The 20,742-nt window shown below is 37.2% G+C and overlaps 2 protein-coding genes and 1 long non-coding RNA gene across 4 annotated transcripts in view; 2 read left to right on the top strand and 1 right to left on the bottom strand.

Moving 5' to 3' along the window:
• The first annotated feature begins 1,720 nt into the window (after window positions 1-1,720).
• LOC307152980 lies at window positions 1,721-7,296 on the top strand. Its single transcript, XR_013820099.1, has 3 exons — window positions 1,721-1,907; window positions 4,772-4,957; window positions 7,116-7,296. It is a non-coding gene; the product is annotated as an uncharacterized lncRNA (long non-coding RNA).
• A 5,614-nt stretch (window positions 7,297-12,910) lies between these two features.
• Window positions 12,911-18,956, bottom strand: tmem167a (transmembrane protein 167A). Its single transcript, XM_079862019.1, has 4 exons — window positions 18,880-18,956; window positions 17,532-17,641; window positions 13,469-13,503; window positions 12,911-13,372 (listed from the first exon to the last, which is right to left on the bottom strand). Exons 1-4 carry the CDS (start codon window positions 18,880-18,882, stop codon window positions 13,302-13,304), a joined length of 219 nt encoding a protein of 72 aa, XP_079718145.1. The 5' UTR covers window positions 18,883-18,956; the 3' UTR covers window positions 12,911-13,301.
• A 20-nt stretch (window positions 18,957-18,976) lies between these two features.
• The window catches only part of xrcc4 (X-ray repair complementing defective repair in Chinese hamster cells 4), a 37,627-nt gene continuing 35,861 nt past the window's right edge, over window positions 18,977-20,742 (top strand). For both annotated transcript variants that reach the window (XM_079862016.1, XM_079862017.1), the window contains exon 1: window positions 18,977-19,081. In XM_079862016.1, coding sequence (XP_079718142.1) covers window positions 19,077-19,081 — 5 coding nt within the window. In that variant the 5' untranslated portion in view covers window positions 18,977-19,076. The remainder of the gene's footprint in view (window positions 19,082-20,742) is intronic.

The following is a 20,742-nucleotide window of genomic DNA, read 5'->3' as shown; positions in this document are numbered from 1 at the left end:
GTTGTCATGTTTTAAATAAAACAATTTAAGACAAACATTTAGGCTAATTAACACTTATTGATATTTTGATATCTAATAGCAGTGTTATCTGACCATTTTTTACATGCTATCATTATTTCTTTTTCAGTGTTCTTTTTTATGTTAGTTTTATTCATTTTGTTATGAGATTTTTGCCATTTTTAATAGTTATTTTTTCTTAAAATAATAATAATAATAATTTGTCATTTCAGTTAATTGTCAAGGCTACATTTCTACTTTTGGTTAAGTTTTACATTTTATATTTTATTATATTAATTAATTATTTTTTATATTAATCATTATGTACCTCAGCTAAATTATGTATTTGTCAGATTTATCATGTGTGCTATAAAAATGCTGTTACATTTTTTTCAATTTTTTCATTAAGTAGATACATTTTATTTTATTTGAGCTTTAATTCAATAACTGGAAATTATTTTGAAAAGTTATAACAATAACAACACTGCCTTGCAGTACCCTGATGGCATATGGATATGATAATTAGACTATATATTGGTATACATTAAATACAATGGTATTAGTAGCCATCTGATACCACTGCTGACCTGCTGCAGTACTTTTAGTAAGTGCAGATGTGAGTAAAATAGTTTTATGAATCTATTTTCCTGGACATGTTCACAATTTTTTTTTCCATTTCCCTGAAACTGTTTTATCTGGCAGTGATATTCCAGACAAGGAAGACCCCTTTCCCCTCCAATTAATCCAGACATCATCCTGGCTTCCAGCACGATCCAGATAATGATAAAACCAAACAGAACCCATATTTTGCATGTCTCCACCAGACAGCAGGGAAATGGGTCAGATTTTCTTTGCAGACTCAAACCATCAGGTTTTCTCTTACATTCTCCACCATGTTGTCAGGTATGAGAACAAGGTAATTTCATCTGTAATATGTTACCGTGAGAGTAAAATCTGTGCTTCTGCATTAATCATTGCCTTCCAAATGCTTAGGGTTGTGTTTTCCAAGCCTCTGTAGAGCAGCAGAGTTTATTTATAATTAAATAAACCTTTAATTTGGGGTTTTATTGAGGCTGTACTCTTCAGTCAATGCCTGGAGCATGTAAATGTATGACATATCTGATGTATTTACAGCTATATACACCATAACAAGCCAGCATGAGGCATTGTTATAAAGTAAAGGCACTGCTGAGGTTGTAAATGTGTTTAAATCAGAAAATTAGCTGCATTAACACTGGACACGCTCCAGACGATCTGCTCCGACTGATACGGCTTTTGTTTGTTTTCTCTCTTGCACACACACACTCCTCTGAGACCTTAGTATACATAACCTTTGTGGAAAAAGCTACCTTTTTTGATTACATCCTCTAAAAGACATCATTGTTTGCATGGTTTCACTGATGCCAACGTTGAATAAACAAAACCACATGGTTGCTTATTGCACCAATTATAATATTAAGTTGTATTTAACCTCATCTCAAAATAACCATTTGACTTACCTCTATAGTGTCCCTAAAAGGCATTTGGACACTTAAAAAATGTCATTGCATCAGATCATTTTTGCTCAGTGACTTTTAATCAAATCAACTGTGTTGCAGTGATTATTATAGGATGCACAAAGTCAGTAAAACAACAAGAAATCAGTTTATCGTTGGTCATTCTCAGTATCTAACAAACTCTGACTCACGCTGGAATCGCCACTGTGCTGGATTTGTTGAGAAAAGGGCCTTTTGTTTCCTTCGGTATGAGGCTTTAATCACATTCTGGCTCTTTCTCGTTGACCGCCTGAAGAGTTTTGGACAGTGTCATTGTTGCCAAGTTAAACAGTGTTTTCTGGGAAAGAACCAAAGATTTGTGAGCTCCAGGACCAGTAGATGGCCTCATATCCCACAGCACAAGCAAATGTCAAGGTAAATTTCAATTTGACTCTACTTATGGTTTATATTTATAAGTCCACTCTTATAAATAATGTCATAAGTGCTTGCTAAGGTAAGTGTCACTGTTATACTTGAACAGAACCTTAAAAGTTTTTATTGGCATGTAACTTGTCCTGTACCATTTGTGTGCAATGATACCTCAGATTGTGTGGCCATTTGAGGAAGGTCGTATTAGCCTACTTATTGTTTTATTTATGTATATTATTTTCAGACTTACTATTTTTGCCTGGCAGACTAAGAGATTTACTTTGAAAGAGGGAGCCGAGACATGTTTAGAGACCCGAATATCATAATCAAGACTTGGTAAACACTTTTGATTTGGGTCTCTACGTAACCAACTGACAACCACAAAACAGCCTGCTTACACCACTCAGAATGCATTAGCATCTGTAAAATTACATGCTAAAACAATTACTCACATATAAGCGACCACATAACATCCTAAAACCACTTAGAACAACACAACAGCATGCTAAAACCGCCCAGAATACCCTAGTAACTTAACAACATACTAAACCACTTGGAATACTTTAGCAACCGGAGATCAACATTTTAGGCTAAAATCACTCAGAACATCCTAACAATATAACAACAGCCTAACACCACTCTGGGTGTTATGCTGTTGCTAGGCTAGTCTGTTTTGAGTGGTTTAGCATGTTGTCATACGGCTGCTAGTGTCCTGAGTGGATTTAGCATGCTGGCATGCTGTTGCTAGGGCATCTGAGTGGTTTTAGCATGTTGCTATACAGTTTCTGTGGTGTTATGAGTGGTTTTAGCATGTTGTTATACAGTTTCTGTGGTGTTATGAGTGGTTTTAGCATGTTGTTATGCTGTTGCTAGGGCGTCTGAGTGGTTTTAGCATGTTGCTATACAGTTTCTGTGGTGTTATGAGTGGCTTTAGCATGTTGTTATGCTGTTGCTAGGGCGTCTGAGTGGTTTTAGCATGTTGCTATTCAGTTTCTGTGGTGTTATGAGTGGTTTTAGCATGTTGTTATGATGTTGCTAGGGCATCTGAGTAGTTTTAGCATGTTGTTATACAGTTTCTGTGGTGTTACGAGTGGTTTTAGCATGTTGTTATGCTGTTGCTAGGGCGTTTGAGTAGTTTTAGCATGTTGTTATACAGTTTCTGTGGTGTTACGAGTGGTTTTAGCATGTTGTTATGCTGTTGCTAGAGTGTCCTGAGTGGTTTTAACGGTTTTAGCATGTTGTTATACAGTTTCTGTGGTGTTACGAGTGGTTTTAGCATGTTGTTATGCTGTTGCTAGGGCGTTTGAGTGGTTTTAGCATGTTGTTATACAGTTTCTGTGGTGTTATGAGTGGTTTTAGCATGTTGTTATACAGTTTCTGTGGTGTTATGAGTGGTTTTAGCATGTTGTTATGCTGTTGCTAGAGTGTCCTGAGTGGTTTTAGCATGTTGCTATACAGTTTCTGCGGTGTTACGAGTGGTTTTAATATGTTGTTATGCTGTTGCTAGGGCGTCTGAGTGGTTTTAGCATGTTGCTATTCAGTTTCTGTGGTGTTACGAGTGGTTTTAGCATGTTGTTATGCTGTTGCTAGAGTGTCCTGAGTGGTTTTAGCATGTTGCTATACAGTTTCTGTGGTGTTATGAGTGGTTTTAATATGTTGTTATGCTGTTGCTAGGGCGTCTGAGTGGTTTTAGCATGTTGCTATTCAGTTTCTGTGGTGTTACGAGTGGTTTTAGCATGTTGTTATGCTGTTGCTAGAGTGTCCTGAGTGGTTTTAGCATGTTGCTATACAGTTTCTGTGGTGTTACGAGTGATTTTAGCATGTTGTTATGATGTTGCTAGAGTGTCCTGAGTGGTTCTAGCATGTTGCTATACAGTTTCTGTGGTGTTATGAGTGGTTTTAATATTTTGTTATGCTGTTGCTAGGGCATCTGAGTGGTTTTAGCATGTTGCTATTCAGTTTCTGTGGTGTTATGAGTGGTTTTAGCATGTTGTTATGATGTTGCTACAGTGTCCTGAGTGGTTTTAGCATGTTATGCTGTTGCTAGAGTGTCCTGAGTGGTTTTAGCATGTTGTTATACAGTTTCTATGGTGTTATGAGAGGTTTTAGCCTATTGTTACGCAGTTGCTATGTGTGTCCTGGGCTGCGTTTCCTAAAAGTATCGTAAGACTAAGTTGATCTTAGAACCATTGCCACCAATTGTCTCTATGATCAACTTATGCTTACAATGCTTCTGAGAAACGCAGCCCAGGAGACACTAGTGTCAATTAATGTGACCCATTGATAACTGAAATCATCATAATCCACACCAAAACTGCAAATGTCCCACAGGAAAATTAGAAAAGCGTTTAACGTCACCTATGATGCAAGTCTGAGAGTGCACCTTTCTATGCCAGTGTTGCTTTGTTTTTCCCATGCTCCTCTGGTTCTGATCTCACTTTTCGCTCCATGCATGTGTTTCTCATTAGCGTCTGAACTCTCAGAGCACAGCTTAGGGTTTTTTAATATACCTGCTAAAGGATGTTACATCCAGAGCGGAAACCTGAGAGAGAAAATAAGGTATCGGCTGTAAGAACCAAAGAGGTCTGTAATACCTGGAAAAAGCTAGGCTAACTGTTAGCATTGCCATTCACCTCAACGGCAGTTCCTCAGCTAACACATCTAGCCCTAAAATTATGTGAAATATGTAAGACTATAAGTCTATTCATGCTGTAGAAAGCCCTCAGAAAAGGTTGGTAATACATCTACTGTTGTATAATTGCTAGATCGGGCTAACAACAGAAAAATTGGTTGAATCAAGAAATTTAACATGCCAAAAGATTTCAGAATCACAGCATTGTATTCTGGTTCTGTTAAAATGCTCCCCTCAGGTTTGGATCACAGCTCATGGATGTAGTCCCATGTGGAGGGAATCAGACACTAGCGGAGCTGAAATACAACCGGATTAACGTCAAGAACTTTGGAAAATGCACAGGAAGCACAACTCAGGTGGATGACACACACCTGCAGAGAAAAGAGACGGCCGCTCTTGGTTTTATGGTGCCACTGGAGGAAAGGTTACGTGCAAATCATATGGATATGATCTTTTACCATGATGATTCATGGGTGATTAATTATAAGTTGATTATAAAAGACTCTAGACTAAATTCTAATTGGATGACTCACATGACTCACGTTATTGAAAATGTTGTTAAACCCAAACCCGCAATTGCACATTGTGTATTAATTGTCAATTTACTACAGTATGTTGTGAAGATGCAAGCCACAGTATGCTAATGAATCATTTTACGTGGTGGATTGATTACTCCGATTAAATCCAACTGATAAAACAGATTCTAACTGGATTATGACTGGATTATTATTAAATTATGACTGGATGAAGCCATTGTAACCTGTGACCGTACATGCTATATAGAGTGCAACAGTCAGGTTCGGGAAATAAAAACTCCATTCATTTTCTCCATAAGGAAATTGATTTTGAACAATAACTTACAAACCCCTAAAGACTGCTTTACTGTGAGTTACGAGGTTGTTAATCCATGGTATTTATTTCTGCTGAAGCCGTCAGCCCACATTATTTCATCTTATTTGAAAATAAATGTTTAACAGTGCAATTACGGGTGAAAAACTACATTACCCATGATGCTGTACAGAAAATTAACACCAATCTGAGAATCATAAAAAGCAACACAATCTCAAATAGCTATTTAGCCGTTAAGTACACAATCTTCTTTGTCTTTGTGTCCGATTTTCTAAAACTTTTTTTGTTTTAAAATCATACAATACAAATTTACTGTGAATATAGACGCGCCATCGATTTTGTCCGCCATGTTTTCTCTCTGACGTGCCCCCAACTCCCAAAGAAAATATAGTTAGAGTCCATTAGAATATAGACGTAATTCGGTGGTATTTAAAGTTGATCTGTTAAAATTGCACGTTTATTCATCGCATGTCTTGAAATATCCACACAAAAGCAGGATTAGACCTGTGTGGCTTTCCAGTTTGTTTTTCATTTGTGTGAAGCCGTCTTAATTACTCTCACGTTCAGCTGCTTCTTATTGGGAGGCTGGATTTGCACTGGTTTCTGTGAAACGTAAGATGCTAGTAGTAAAAGTTTACAGGCAGTTTCAAAGAACCCCGGCCCACAAAAACCCCTGATGCTCAGAGATGAGTCATTTAAAAACAAACATGTGCATATGGTCATGTGTGCGTCACGCTACGCTTAGCATGTAACAGCAATCTTAGTTTACAACATTCCTGGATGAATTTCTCCAACGTCTGCTATCTTGTTTGACTTTTTGAAATCACCTATACTATACATCACCTATTACACACTCATACCTCCCCTGAACTGGCTTGTGTATTGGCTGCCTTTACAAAATCATATTTTAAAAAATCATTTAAAAAAAATATTAATAAAATCATATTTTCACATGCAAATGAATTTGTTGGCAAATTTACTAGGGCTGCCCTCGACTAAAGATTTTTCTAGTCGAGTAGTCGTTCATTTAAGCGGTTAGTCGACTAATTGTGCGTTTATATTAATAAGCCATAAATCATAATAATGAGCTTTTAATTGCCTATATAATATATAGCCTAATCAGCACTCAAACGCACGCATAAAGCTTGCCACAGCGCACCGGCAAATGTAATGACTGTCAAAACGTTTTAATAATTTATTGTTAATAAGTTCTGTGTTTTCAGCTGCAGAGATTAAGTCGACAAGGCTGACTAGTGGCCTATATGCACGTTTCATACGGATTACATAATCTGAGAATATTTATTTTCCATTTGAAATGGTTCATTTCACAATAGACATTTCAAGCTTTCTATAGATATATTTCTCATGTCTGTGAGGCAAGTATACACCGAGTTTCGGTTCATAGCGCACATTTATCTAGGTTAGCATTAGAGCGAGCAGACTTTTAAAGTTGCTACTACTTAATAGCTGCATGTTTCCAGTGATACGCCATATTTGATGTCGATGAACGATAGGCGAATGTTTGGATTTCCTGCCGTTAACGATCTGTCCCTCACGGACTCCGTGATTTCGCCACTTCCTGTGGAGGTTTTTTGCTGCGACTAACCGACTAATAAAATTTTGGTCAACCAAGACTCTTCTAGTCGACTAACGTAAATGCGCAGTAAATGAAATGTAACTAGGACACGGCTGCAGAGACCCTTCTGAAATTGCTGTTTTTTCCTCTGTTGCAGTTACACCACAGGGAGAATTAAAATGTCCCCTCCGACGCTCTGCCACAGCTGTTGCCTTTTAAAACGCTCATTGTGCAAGAAGATATACAACAATTGAAACGTGTCCAATGATAACATGCTGGAAAAGTAGTTTTATGCTGTGGGCACATCCACTGTCAGGGGGAGATTTATCTAAAGACTCTGGCCAATTCTAACAACGCTGTGTTGCATAAAGTAATGCTCTGTTAAACACTTAATAAAGATATACTGTCTGGTCATTATTTGTTTTAGAACTCCATTCAAGTATTAGGCAACACAGAAACAATTGTGTGATTCTGTGACATGGCTGGCAGTTCTTGTAAGGGATGTTGGCACAAGACACTCTTCTATGGACTCAAATCTGTGGCACGCCGCTTACTGATACTATATGTTGCAGTGTCTGAAATTGCATATACTCTCTTAAGTAGGTACTTATTTTGAATAAGTAATTACTTCACAATGGCTAAAAAGTATGTTCTATATAGTATGAATCTGTGTAGTATAAATGCAATATGGATGTACATCTGCCATGTTCACTTATCATGTGACCTACCAGTGTCAGTTACGTTGCTTCACTGACTTTCATTCGTAAATCCTCTCCCGTGGCCTCATGGGATAGTAAAGTGTCCATCGTAAGCACACTTTAGAAATTTCCTGGAAGAATTAGGTCATCTGGACATTCCGACATTCTTATTTTGTCACATACTGTTTTTCAACTACTATGTAGTAGGGAAGTATGAGATTCCAGATGCAGCCTTAGACATTCTCTGAAGAAATTTTAAGTGGCAAAATGTAGTGCTCTGGTATTCTGGTTATGAGGTTGTGAGGGAGTTACTATTGCTAAGGTGTTCTGATTTATCTTAATCATGCTTCTACATACACTGTCACACAAATTTTATATTTAGGGGTCCAACAGATTGTCACTGTTTATTACCCATAAAATGACAAGTTTGTACCATAAAAGGTGCATGTTATTAGTACCTTAGTGTAGTAATATGTATCCTTAAAGTATTACTATTAACCTTATAGGGGTAAAAAGGTATGAAGTTGTCAATTTAATGGTACTGCTCCAGTGACAAGCTGATGTACCCCTTAAAATACAATTTGTCACTATTTTTGAGGGTGTATGTTGCTACTCTGTTTTTTTTTTTTTTTTTTTTTTTGAGTGGCTGCAGGAAGTTGCTATTGCTAAGGTGTTCTGAGTGGTTTTTATCATGTCGCTAGAGTGTTCTATCAGCATGCCAGCTGTTATTTCTAAAGTGTTCTGGATTTTTCAATGTGTTGCTGTGCAGTTGCTAGGGTATTTTGGGTGGTTGTTTTAGCCTGTTACTGTATCTATCTCAATAAGCTGGTGGTGTGTTGCTATGTGAGTGGCATCCATCCATCCATTCATCCATCTATTCGTTTGTTCCATCATTCGTCCATCAGTCCATCCTTCCATCCAGTTTTATAGCCTGAAGTCAATCTTTTTAAGTTTCATAGATCTATGAAAAGCCATCTGTAAACCCAGGAGGATACTTTGAACCTATGCACTGCACTAAAGAACCAATAATGTCACATTAGAAACTTTATTAATCTCCAAGGAATCATATAGGACCAAATGTATATAAAATTTGCTACCAAAGAACCACTTAAGAGTCTTTATTGGCACCACATTGTAATTACCCTGGGTTCACACAGTGATTTAATGTTTGCAAATGCCCTATGCAGTCTACTTTGCAGAATAAGAGAATCTTGCTCCTTTATTTTAGTAATTGACATAAACACCCTGAAAGGTTTTGTTCTATAATCTATATTAAACAAAGAGAGCAAGGGTTGATTGGGTTCTCTGTAAGTGGGGGGCCAAGGGTCACGTACAGCAGCTTGAAATTGTTTTCCAGGATCATTTAACGTGCACCCCACAGTCTTCAAACGACAAGACCACTGATGGGCCAAATGCTCCGCTCACCAAAGGTGTGCCCGCGGGCACCATGGGGCACTGTCCTGATGCTGAAATATGCCCAGCGCGGCTTCCCATGGAGAGAGCGAACGCTGCCCCAGAGGCCCATCTGACGTTTCCAGCACAGATCTGCTCATGTGTTGTGTATTAAACAATTATAACCATTTCATCTGTGGGGGGTTGAGTTATATAACAATACACAGAGAATCTATTCATGGGAAGTTGCTCTGTAAAAGCTCCTGTTTCCAATTTAACACAACAAGGAGGTTAACAACCCTCCTGTACTAGCCTAAATGTATTGTTTCTTTTTCTGAGATCTCTTGCAAGAATGGTTTAGATTGCATCTATACTGAAAACGAGAGACCCAGTGTGGCAAAACTAGTGTGCACTTGCAGCTACACTATTAAAATAATATAAAGGTTCTTTATTGGCATCAAGGTTCCGTGAAGAACATTTAACAAAGCAATGGAACCCTTTCGTTGCACAAAAGGTTCTTTATAGTGGAAAAAGGTTCTTTAGATTATTAAAATGTTCTTTGCACCAAGAAAAATTAAAAATCACTAAAATGTTCTTTTGGGAACCCAAAATGATTCTCCTTTATTTTTAAGATTGTATGTTGATTATACCATAAGATGTCAGTGTGCTGACCATATAAGGATAATTCACTCAGAAATTAATATTCTGTCATAATTTTTCTCACCCTCATGTCTTTCCAGAACACTTTTGTGGAACACAGAAGAAGATATATATATATGTTTTTAAATGTCTAGCTGTTAGGTGATACTTTTTTCCTCTATACCAATGTGGTCCAATATTGTTTGACTTTCAAAAATCATCTTCTCTGTCCTGCAGAAGGATGAAAGTCCTAAAGGTTTGGAATGACATGAAGGTTGGACATTATTAACTTTTTTTTTTTATTGAATTAATAGAGCCAATCGGCAATTGTTAAAGTCATTGCGTCACTGCAGCTGCCATTAAAAGCTTGATTTGAGCTTTAAGAAACAATATTTATGAGACAGTTGTCAGATTTCATTGGTGATTTCAAATATGAAATGTAAGCTTATTGAACAGCTTTGGAGAATTTGATGTTTCCCCATTCAAAGAGCTGCACTTGCATGACTAAAACAGCTGCCCGAAGGCGTTTAAAGATGGCCGCCGAGTGAAATGACTTGCCTAAAGGGACTTTGATATACCCACAATGAAACACACTCAACTTGACCTTTCTATTTCTCTCTACACTCATTATTCCATCAGATTGCCAAATGTCAAGACAGGTTTATTAAAAACTAAATTAAACATCTAAAGCAACCTCTCGCTGAATTAAATATGCAATGGGATTAAGTCACATAGCATAAAACATTTTGCATGGATTAATTCTTGCTGTTTCACTGACTGTTTATGAAAAATAGTAGGCAGTATACAGTCTATACTGCACACTATTCAGTAAAGTTAGCTATATTCAATTCTGACCATAACCAGTGTTGTTTAGGTGTAGCATCTTATTTTCTGTTTTGTTTTGTTCGGGATGAATTGAATTGACACACGTTTGATATTGCTTGCTATCGACAATCCTGCAACACCAAATTAATTAGTTTGTAAGATTTTTTTCTATCAAGCTTCTGAAGAGGAACTGCTACTGTTAAAGATCTAAAACGCTTCCCTGCTGCTTTAACAACCCCCAGCGATCGCTTTTAACATCAAGTGACGTCTATTGTACTTATGAATGGCCTTAGAAGAAAGCGACCTGTAGCTCTGAAGTCTGGTTTTAAACAGGAGCAGAGTTAAAGTTTCTTCCCCGCTGGTGCGCTGTGCTTCTGAACCCCTTCGAGAGGGTCTTCTGCACCGACGCACGCTGCAGGAATATGGGTTAAGCTCCTCAGGGCAGGCTCTTGAAGTTATTTGACTGGATATATAAATGTTTAGTGCTTGTTAAGAGCAGATAAAAGTCTTTCCTGCTCAGTGCGAGGAGGACACCAAAGGTCGAGCTCCGAGATGAGTCTGAGACATCACTACACATATTTAGTCTTTTAACAGATGGCACTGATAGTGTCGACATCTTTCTGTACTGGACAGGGTCCTTAAACAGTCTTAAATTAAGTTTTTAATCAAATTTAAGGACATAAAAAGTTGGAAATAGCTAGTGCTGCACGATTAATCGTTAAAAGATCTTGATTCAAACACCAACGCGATACTTCTTTTGTCACATACTGTTTTTCACCAAATATGTTAAGATTTGGACTACTTTTACACCATTGCCATGGATTGTTTTTTAGTCTGCGGGTTGAAGCGACACCCCCGGAACGAGATTAAGCTAGTTTTGGCCGGGTTTTGAATAGCAATTGGGATGGTTTTGTCAAGCAAACCTGGCAACCCTGAATTTGGGTAACTGCTATATTTCTGCTCTTCCATCCATAAGCGCCATCTACTGTTAGAGAGTGAATTTGACGAGAGTTTTACCATGTCTAACAAAATATTTGAAGAAAGGAATCTCACAACATATCTACTCACAAAAAAATAATAGTGATCCAAAGACAACAGAGGAACTACAAAGATCTTAAGGGTGATGAAGGAGAACATAGTTGTCTGTTCTCTGTTGTCTGTCTTGAAGTAAACGTTTTTACAATGGCTAATAGACAAAATCCTCACACTTTGGTGAGTGATTTACTATACAGCTTTTACTTTGATCGCTGTCAAGCGATCATTGAAGTTTGCACAGATTTATGGCCTCAAACACTGCCAGAGAAAACAATTTTCCCAGTAACATCTTCAGTACCTCCTGTGTGAACTGACAGATTTGTGATCAAATGCAAATGACCCCTCAAAACCATAATTTCTTATGATTTGTTGATATTCTGTCACATTTTTAATGACTCGACATTGCAAGTTTAGCGTTTTATGAGAGAATGTACCTTTTGCTGACTGTGATAAAACTAAACTCTGACTTGCCAGTTTAAATAAAGTAACCTGCGCATACAGAGATCACTTTTGGCATTTAGCTCAATAGACTATTTTATCATGTATATTTCCTCTGTTTATATGGGTTTCTAATACTAAAAAAATAAAGGAACATTGATCGCAATTTAGCTCTGCTACAGCCCTTACGTTGCCACGCCCCTTTTCGGCGTGTGTGTTTTGTCTTCTGGTTTGTATTTCTGCAGCATGAAGAAGATCTTACGGATTTATGAACCACTCATTTTAAAATCTTCCCGTTTTTTGACATTTGTTATGACATCCGCTTCAAACATTACAATGCTGGTGATAACTTTCGATAACTCTACAAGAGCTACCGCAAAAAAAAAAACGGAAGTTCAAACTAAAGATGGCTGCGTCCTTGTTTCTCTGGCGCTCAAGATGTTTCAGATAAACAAATTGTTGAAAACTATATTTTCACAATTTAATTAACCAATAAATGCATTGATTTTTGACCCTACTTACATTTGAATCACCTATAACTTTGCCTATACACCTTTACAAAAAAAAGCTTTATAATATTATTTAGAGATGCACAATATGCAGATTTTAGCCAATATTATAATTTTCTTGATTTTTATTATATTGAAAGTAGATATCAAGCACATTTATTTCAATTCAACTTCCAACCTTTTCTTTTTAAGTCAAACTTTTACTATGCCAGATTCTGAAAATATTTTATGCACATTAAATCATTTTAATGGTTGATTTGACTTATTCTACTGTATTGATTTATAATATCAATCATTATATCAGCTATCTGGCTCACTAATATTATTCAACTATACAGACATGTCACCAAAATCAACATTTAAATCAGATTTCTGTAATAAATTCATTTTTTAATGCAAACTTCGCCACATCTCCATGTAAAACAAAGAGTTAACAGATTAAATTGAACAATTTAACAAGCATGATATCAAGCACATCTGTGCGCATCAGATTTATCCTCAGTGTCCCATGATAAAACTGTCAGTGACAAGCATTTTGGCTCCAACAACAAACGGTACATCAGAACAGCTTTGGGTGCACGAGTCAATGACAACTGGAGCATTACCATGGAGACCAATAACAATTTGTATTTACAAAAATAGGTCCGGGAGGCTGAGAGTTGCCTCCACATGCATTAACAGAAGCCCAGTTCTGCCCGAGAGAGTCGAAATGTCGCCCGATCACACATCCTGTTCCCTGCTGTAGAATCTTATAGCTGTTCTTGGAAATCATCTCAGCCTGCTCCAAATCCTCGAATGCTTCCGCTGCTACTCCGAAAATAAAATTGAGAAGGCCATGATGATACAGCAACACGCCACGTAAGGGCTTTTGCGCTCACCTGAAAGGTAATGTAAAAGATCATTACCACCAAAATAATACATCCGACTAAATAACAAACCGTACATGACACGGTATCTTTTATGACGTCACTTACCTATTCTTGCACATTTCCAGAATATTCCGAGAAATCTGAGGGCAAAAGGAAAGGGTTTAAGGTTAATGCTTGAACAGATATAATGTAAAAATGAAAACTGAAACCATATTAACAACAGCAACAGCAGCTCTGGGAACTGTCCACTGACTTTACTCATTTAAAGGCACACTGCAAGATTTGTACCTTAATATAACAGCTTTGAATCATTTCGATGGTAAACGAACTCGTAGTTGGGCGAATCATCCCGATAGCAAAGCGGTTGGCAAAGCAATGTAAGTTTGAGAGGTGGCGCCCCGCCAAATCTGGTGAGAATCAATCACGACTTGCTTTACGGCACGACGTCACATACATCAACAACATATGAAGCAGCCTCTATGGAGGACACTAGCACGCATTTCAGACGTGAATCATGGCAGAGTCGATGAAGAACACGAAGAAAGCGCAGTCGGAAGAGTGCAGAGACGTCTCTGCGCGAGTGGTATTTACGACAGTAACGCTAAACACAAGTACTCCACAGCGACTCTAGGGGTCGCTGTTTGAGAAAAACGGAAACTGCATAGTGTGCCTTTAAATAATAATAATAATAAAACAAATACTATGGAAGTCAATGGCTACCGCCAACTGTCTGGTTACTGACATCCTTTAAAATATCTTCTTTTGAATTCAACAGAAGAAAGAAACTCATACAGGTTTGGAACAACTTTAGGGTGAGTAAATGATGACAGTATTTTAATTTTTGCGTGAACTATCCCTTTAATATCTAGTCTGACCCACTAGAAGTTAGTCAATCAGTCTTACTTTTCAGTCTCAAATTAGACCAATCTACATTTTTATGTAGCTGATTTAAAAAAAGTTACGAACACAACAGTCTTAAAGAAAATAATGTGATGTCTAACTTCTAAGATTAGTCTTAGCGCTTTTTGCAACCGGCCCCTGTGCAGGATTTCATGGCTTAAAATACACAACGACGAGTAAAAGAAAAAGCGTCGGTCTATTGACTGCTTGTCTAGGAAGCGTGAAGCAGAAGATTACAGGGGGCAGAACTAGATGACGGACAAGATTCACCGGGGCTGAAATGTCATAACAGACGCCTGACAGAACCGAGATCTACGAGCAGACGGGCATCTGGCATGAACAGAAACAACAAACAGGGGTCAGCGAGAACATCCACTGTCAACAGTCAGTCTCGGGAACAAAACCATGCCTCTGTTTCCCCAATTAAACCAAGCCTTAACACACTTCTCCAGTAAACGCTCTTTAGGCTTCATACCTAACAATCATGATTTAATACTTGATATCCTTTGATCCGATCATTTACTTTGTGAGCTGCCAGTTTCCGCCCATGAGTACTTTGCAGTAATTCACTATAAATGGCAAAATGCACATGTTGGGAAGTGTGTCACAGTGAAAACAAACACAGTTACTGGGAACAAACAAGGTTACGCAGTTTGAGGGGGGTGTGAAAACCATTACTTTAATGAAGCAACTCCAGCTAATTTGTCTTGGATAGCGCATGTGTTTGTTGAGATCAGATCACTAGATGTGAATTATCTCCTTCATTTCCTGGTCCTGTCATTTGAAGTCCAAACATGTGGTGAACATCTTGTTGCTCGAGTTCAACATTAGATCGCTTTACCTCACACTCACAGATCTGCCCAAAACCAACAATGACCAATGAAACTGAACTTAGATTAAATCAATTAGGAAAGGAAATAAAGGATGCTTTATTGTAAAATAGAGAGTAGATTTCTGTTTACTTTTTGGCCATAAGAATAAATTCCCAGAAAAAAACTAATTTCTGATTGTTTCTGGAAATTAAACCTCCTTTTATGCTATTTTAAAGGTCTTAATTTTGTTTTGAAAGTATCCCACAATTTAATTTAATTTAATTTTTGCATAATATACATTGCAGCCTCACTTCTTTTCTCACAGTGTCTGGAACGGTCTCTCTCTAAACCCCTCATCTCCAGAGCTCTACTCTGATTGGTCAGATGGCCCAGACCGTTGTGATTGGTCTACTCAGCTCTGATTGGTCATATGACCCAGCCTGCTGTGACTGGTCTACTCTGCTCTGATTGGTCAGATGGCCCAGTCTGTTGAAATTAATCAACTCTGCTTTGATTGGTCAGATGACCCAGACTGTTGTGATTGGTCTACTCTGCTCCGATTGGTCAGATGACCTAGCCTGGATGCCAGCCGAACTTATCAAATGTCCTGTTCGGACCAATCAAATTGTCAGGGCGGGCTTTATACGATGATGGACAGTAACGTAATCATCCACGTCACCAAAGAGCGCTTGGGTTGAATTCGTTTACAACAAAGATGCTGCCATCGCGTCTGTTATAGAAGATATCGACAGCGCATTCATTTTAAAAGAGTAACTGAGAACCGCGATAAAGGCATTTGTTGATCGGAAAGATGTTTTTGCCGTCCTTCCTACGGGATTCGGCAAAAGTTTAATTTATCAGCTGGCCCCGATGGTCGCTAAGAAGATGGGGCGCAATGAAAACCCTGTGGCCATTGTGGTTTCTCCATTGCTCTGATTGGTTGTAGGTTTATCCAATTGAGTGCAGAGGCATTTTCTTTCCTGGTTCGGTTGAAACACGCCCCATAATCACAGCCCAATGGAGCAGTATCAGACTCACATTCTGACTAGAATCTGACGTCAGGCTACAGATGACCCTGTCTGTTGTGATTGGCCCAGTCGGTTGTGACTTCCAGCGAGACGCCATTACATATCTGAATTTCAGCTCAGGATCTTCCTCAGCACTTGAACACTTGCAAATACACAAAAGGCACTTATATGGAGATTTTCCATCAACAGATTTTCCCCTGACCTTCTTTTCTCAGTAAAGTGAAGGGGATTCTTGATTCCACTGCTGCTTCAATGTATATCATTTTGAGTGGTTTGTTATTCAGTTATTAATCAAAATGTATCCTTCTAAATATGAAATGATTTGAACGGCTTCTTCAAGCTTACGAGATTTAAGTAGTTATAGAATTACATGTCTGTTCATTGGAACTTGCGCTCTCTTTGTTTGTGACACATGTTAAAACATATATTTACTCTTCTAGCTGACCCTGACAGCCTAGGTCACTGGGGTCACTCAGGCCTGCCTCCTACGTGAGCAACTCTTAGTTAAAGAATTTACTTCTCATCTTCAATCAACAGAGAATACTGACGAATATTGCCTGAAACTGAAAGTACATCTTATCAGTATGTTTTGGGAAAGTTTCCCGATCAGAGCTAGAACTCGACCAACTCCAACCTTGAAGAAGTTGTGTATCTGTCTGTGTGTGTGTGTGTGTCAGTATCCTTTGTTACAGGACCAGATCTTCTTGAGATGAGCAACTGGCACACAGGGGAGATGAAAAGACCATCTGACAGACAAACTGGAGTCTAGGAACTCAGGTTTGTGACCTCAAAGGGTCACTTTGTGGCTAAGCCGGGATCCTTGTGTGTCATCCAGATAGTCAGTGGAGATATGCTTCTGACTAACAGCCCATATGTGAACATTTTCAAAGTTTATCAATGCCTTAACCAATCAGAATTGTTCAACCTGAAATGATGATGTAGTTTAGTGACTTGTGTTGAGTATAATTGGAAATAATTGGAAATGACAACAAGATCCAAACTTCTAGTCTCAGTTACAACTACAGTGTTTGAAGGCGGGGCAAAGTACAGACAGCCAATGAAAACCATAGGCTGGCATTATGCAAATTTGTTACAAACATACGTAAGTTTGTGCAGAAAGTAAGAGTGGAATTACTGACGATGCGTTTCAGGCTGTTCAAAATTAACTCAAAATGTCATCCACTTTAATCTTTGAAACTTTATATTACACACTGCATAAAAGGTAATATCCCCAAAAGCACAATGGGGCACTTTAGTTGTGAAAAAGTAAAAAATATAAAACAAAAGCAGACCTTTTTGGACAGCATCTTTACCTCTTCACCTGTCTTTAGGTGCTTAAAGCGAAAAGACTTTCTTACATCCATTGCACATTTCTTTAAAAAGGTCAGAATGTGTGCTATATAAATATGCAGATGGCAGTAAACATACCCTGTTTTGTTCTTATCCAGCAGGCTGGGAGTGAGAGCTCGGAGATACGCACAGGTGCAGATGAGCAGCAAGATAACCGTCAACAGACTCTGGAAATTAAATATGGCAGACTGCAAGAGAAACACAGGGGAAATAAATAATTACACACTTATTAATGTATAACTAAACTTGTGAAGCACTGTAACAAGTATAAGAATATTTAATGCACATTTAGAAAGCTTTATTTGTTTATATAAATGGTTCAGCTTATTAATATTCAAGGATAAACTGACTATAAAAACAGTGATGTGTGTCTTGGCAAAACCACGACATTATACCAAACCATTATTTTTGGTATAAGAGCCTAGTATGCATTCACTCTGAGGCAAGTGTTGAGTATAGCAAAAATGAATTAGTTTTGATTAAAAATTAACATGCAAAGAAAACACAACAGTGATTGCAATGAAATCTACGGTCATGTATTCTAGCAGAGCATTTACAATCTTGCGCATGATTTACAGTTACTTCTGTATTTTATAGGTAACAATCATAATTGTCCAAATTGAGATTCAATTTAATTGAGGCATTTCACATAAAAATCCCTTCCAAATAAAAATAAAGTTCATTTGTGACAACTTTCATCTTAATTTAGTGATAGCATTACAATATTATTCATTTACTCACTATGTGTGTATATACATACATATATATTATACATATATATATATATATATATATACACACACACACATATATCTATCTATATATCTATCCATCTATCTATATATATGACACAATATTATAATTCACAATATTATTAATTCACTCACAGTATAACGTTATATACATTTTATTATAGTTTAGTATAGTTTGTCAATTAATTCTGTGATTGTAAAGCTGAATTTTCATTAACCATTGCTTCACCTTACACATTCGTGATTGCATTTTGTGTTTTCTTTGCAGATTTTATAAATAAGAAATTATCCTTCTTGGTACATTTTAATGACATAAGTAAACTTGAGTTCAAGGCCCATGTTCTCACTGCCACATCACACTCGCAGCTGAGCTCAGTAACACATGTTATCAAATGGTGTGTTCAACAGAACTCAACCGTGACCGTTCAGAACGATCCTACACACACAGCTCCCAGATTCACTGCATCCATCAACACGAGCTCTGCTTTCAGTTGTTTAGATTCTGCATCACATCTAACTTCTGCTCCCAGCGTCTTCATTCTCACTGCACCGTTGACACATATATCACTACATTAGACAGCATGCGACGACATACCAGTCAATAAAATCAACCTGACAGCTCGTTTCTACTTCGCGTTTTTAAAACTATTCTAAAATACCAGTTTTATACTCACCATCTTGATATCCCCCGGCCAGCCAACTCACACTTCCGGTGTAAGATGGAAATGACGTCACCGGTACGGCAGCCTGGAAGCGCGAAGTGTCGAAACCCGGATGGCCAGAGAGGAGTGAAAGCAAGTGCTGCTGCAGGAGTGTGTTAGTTACTGTGAATTAAAACTCATTTAACACACAACATCCATTTCCTCTCGGAATGAGGTGAGACTTTGCAATGTGATCGCGATATGACTGAGTTTGGAGGGAAATGCGCCTGTTTATGATCATTATGATGGTGTTTGTGTTTGTGTTCTGTGAAATGCTTATTAGTTTCCTTAACTTACATAAGCAAAACACAAGCTAATATTTCTGCATCAGTCATAAAATGATGCACCTACAAGATATAAACCAGCAAGAAACATAGTTATGAGAATATGAGAAACGTTTGTCTTATTTAACAGAAATATAAGAGCAGCATTGAAGAGGGGTGTGTTAACAACATTAATCTGACCTTGAAATCTTGTTTTTGTTTTGATTCCTTTGATCCCCGTTATTAGTATTATTGCTGTAAAATAATAATATTTAATAAATAAAAGTTTAATACAAATTTATGTTTTATTAACAGGACATTCATTAATAGGACATTCCATATATATATATATATATATATATATATATATATATATATATATATATATATATATATATATAAAATAGTATATTAATAATAAATACATGCCTAAAGTACATATATCTTATATATATTTGTATATATATGTGTACTTTATGTATGTATGTATTTATTATTATTATAATTATTATTTATGTATATATATATATATATATATATATATATATATATATATATATATATATATATATATATATATATATATATATATGGAATGTCCTAAATGTATTAATTTCTTATATACTAATGCCAGTATAGGTTGCTGTATTGTCAGTACCTATGGTTTTTTGTTGGGAACTATGGTTACCCTGGCAAGATTTCATAAGGGTAAATGAGATATGAATTAACATAATGTGGTCACATGTAAAAAGGCATGGTGCATAGTGTTTCCAGCTTTCACACAAGGGTCATTCTGTGGTCCCCGGCTAAAACTTTTCATTTTGATCTTCTTCTTTAATTTCCGGTGAAAGAAATAGGCCTACAGAAATGAAGAAGAAAGCCAAAATATTAAATGGCATGGATGTGTATTTACTGAATGCACTATTTTGTAGAGGAGGGTCAAATTGACAATTTTCACCTGAGATTTGGAGTCAAATTACATGGGGTAAAAATGACTTTATTTTATTTTTTACACAGAGATTGGTAGGTCTATTAGTAAAAATCTGTTTATTTTAGCGATATTTGTTGCATTATATGCCAACGGTGATGGATTTGATATGGAATGATCCATAAACACAAATTGGGATGTAGTATAGCCTAAACTTTGAATCCTTTTGACAAGCACTTATATAAATGTTTGCAGCCATTTATTTATTATGAAATGACATAATTTTTGTCAGAAGCTGAGGTTTTTATCTTTTGTGCAAAGACATTTTCAGAAATGTTTAAGTAGCTGAGGTTTTTGCGGTCTGTGATGTCATACTATCATCACACCCGTCTGAACACACAGGCTCTTGTTACAGAATTGACTATTTCCTTTTCTAATGATGCTCTCTGGTGATTCTGTCAGTCTAAAAGTGTGTGTATGGACGTACAAAACACAAGCCATTGGTTTCAACAATCTCTTTTTTCATTGAGGATTAGCATTTTTCCATTTTTTTGAAATTGTGGGACTTTTCCCTTTTAAAAAAAGACTTGGAGAATTGATTCATTGTGTTTTGCATCTGACCGCTGATGACTTTTGGGATCAGGA

The sequence above is a fragment of the Squalius cephalus genome (assembly GCF_949319135.1).
Source record: "Squalius cephalus genome assembly, chromosome: 24".
Classification (NCBI taxonomy): domain Eukaryota; kingdom Metazoa; phylum Chordata; class Actinopteri; order Cypriniformes; family Leuciscidae; genus Squalius; species Squalius cephalus.
The sequence above is the reverse complement of the archived record's forward strand: the minus strand, read 5'-3'. Positions and strand labels throughout refer to the sequence as shown.

Coding starts and splice junctions, on each gene's coding strand:
- tmem167a (XM_079862019.1), bottom strand. Junction 13,504..17,531: donor CTGGATAAGAACAAAACAGG/GTATGTTTACTG, acceptor TTTTGCCCTCAG/ATTTCTCGGAATATTCTGGA. Junction 13,373..13,468: donor CTGGAAATGTGCAAGAATAG/GTAAGTGACGTC, acceptor ATTACCTTTCAG/GTGAGCGCAAAAGCCCTTAC.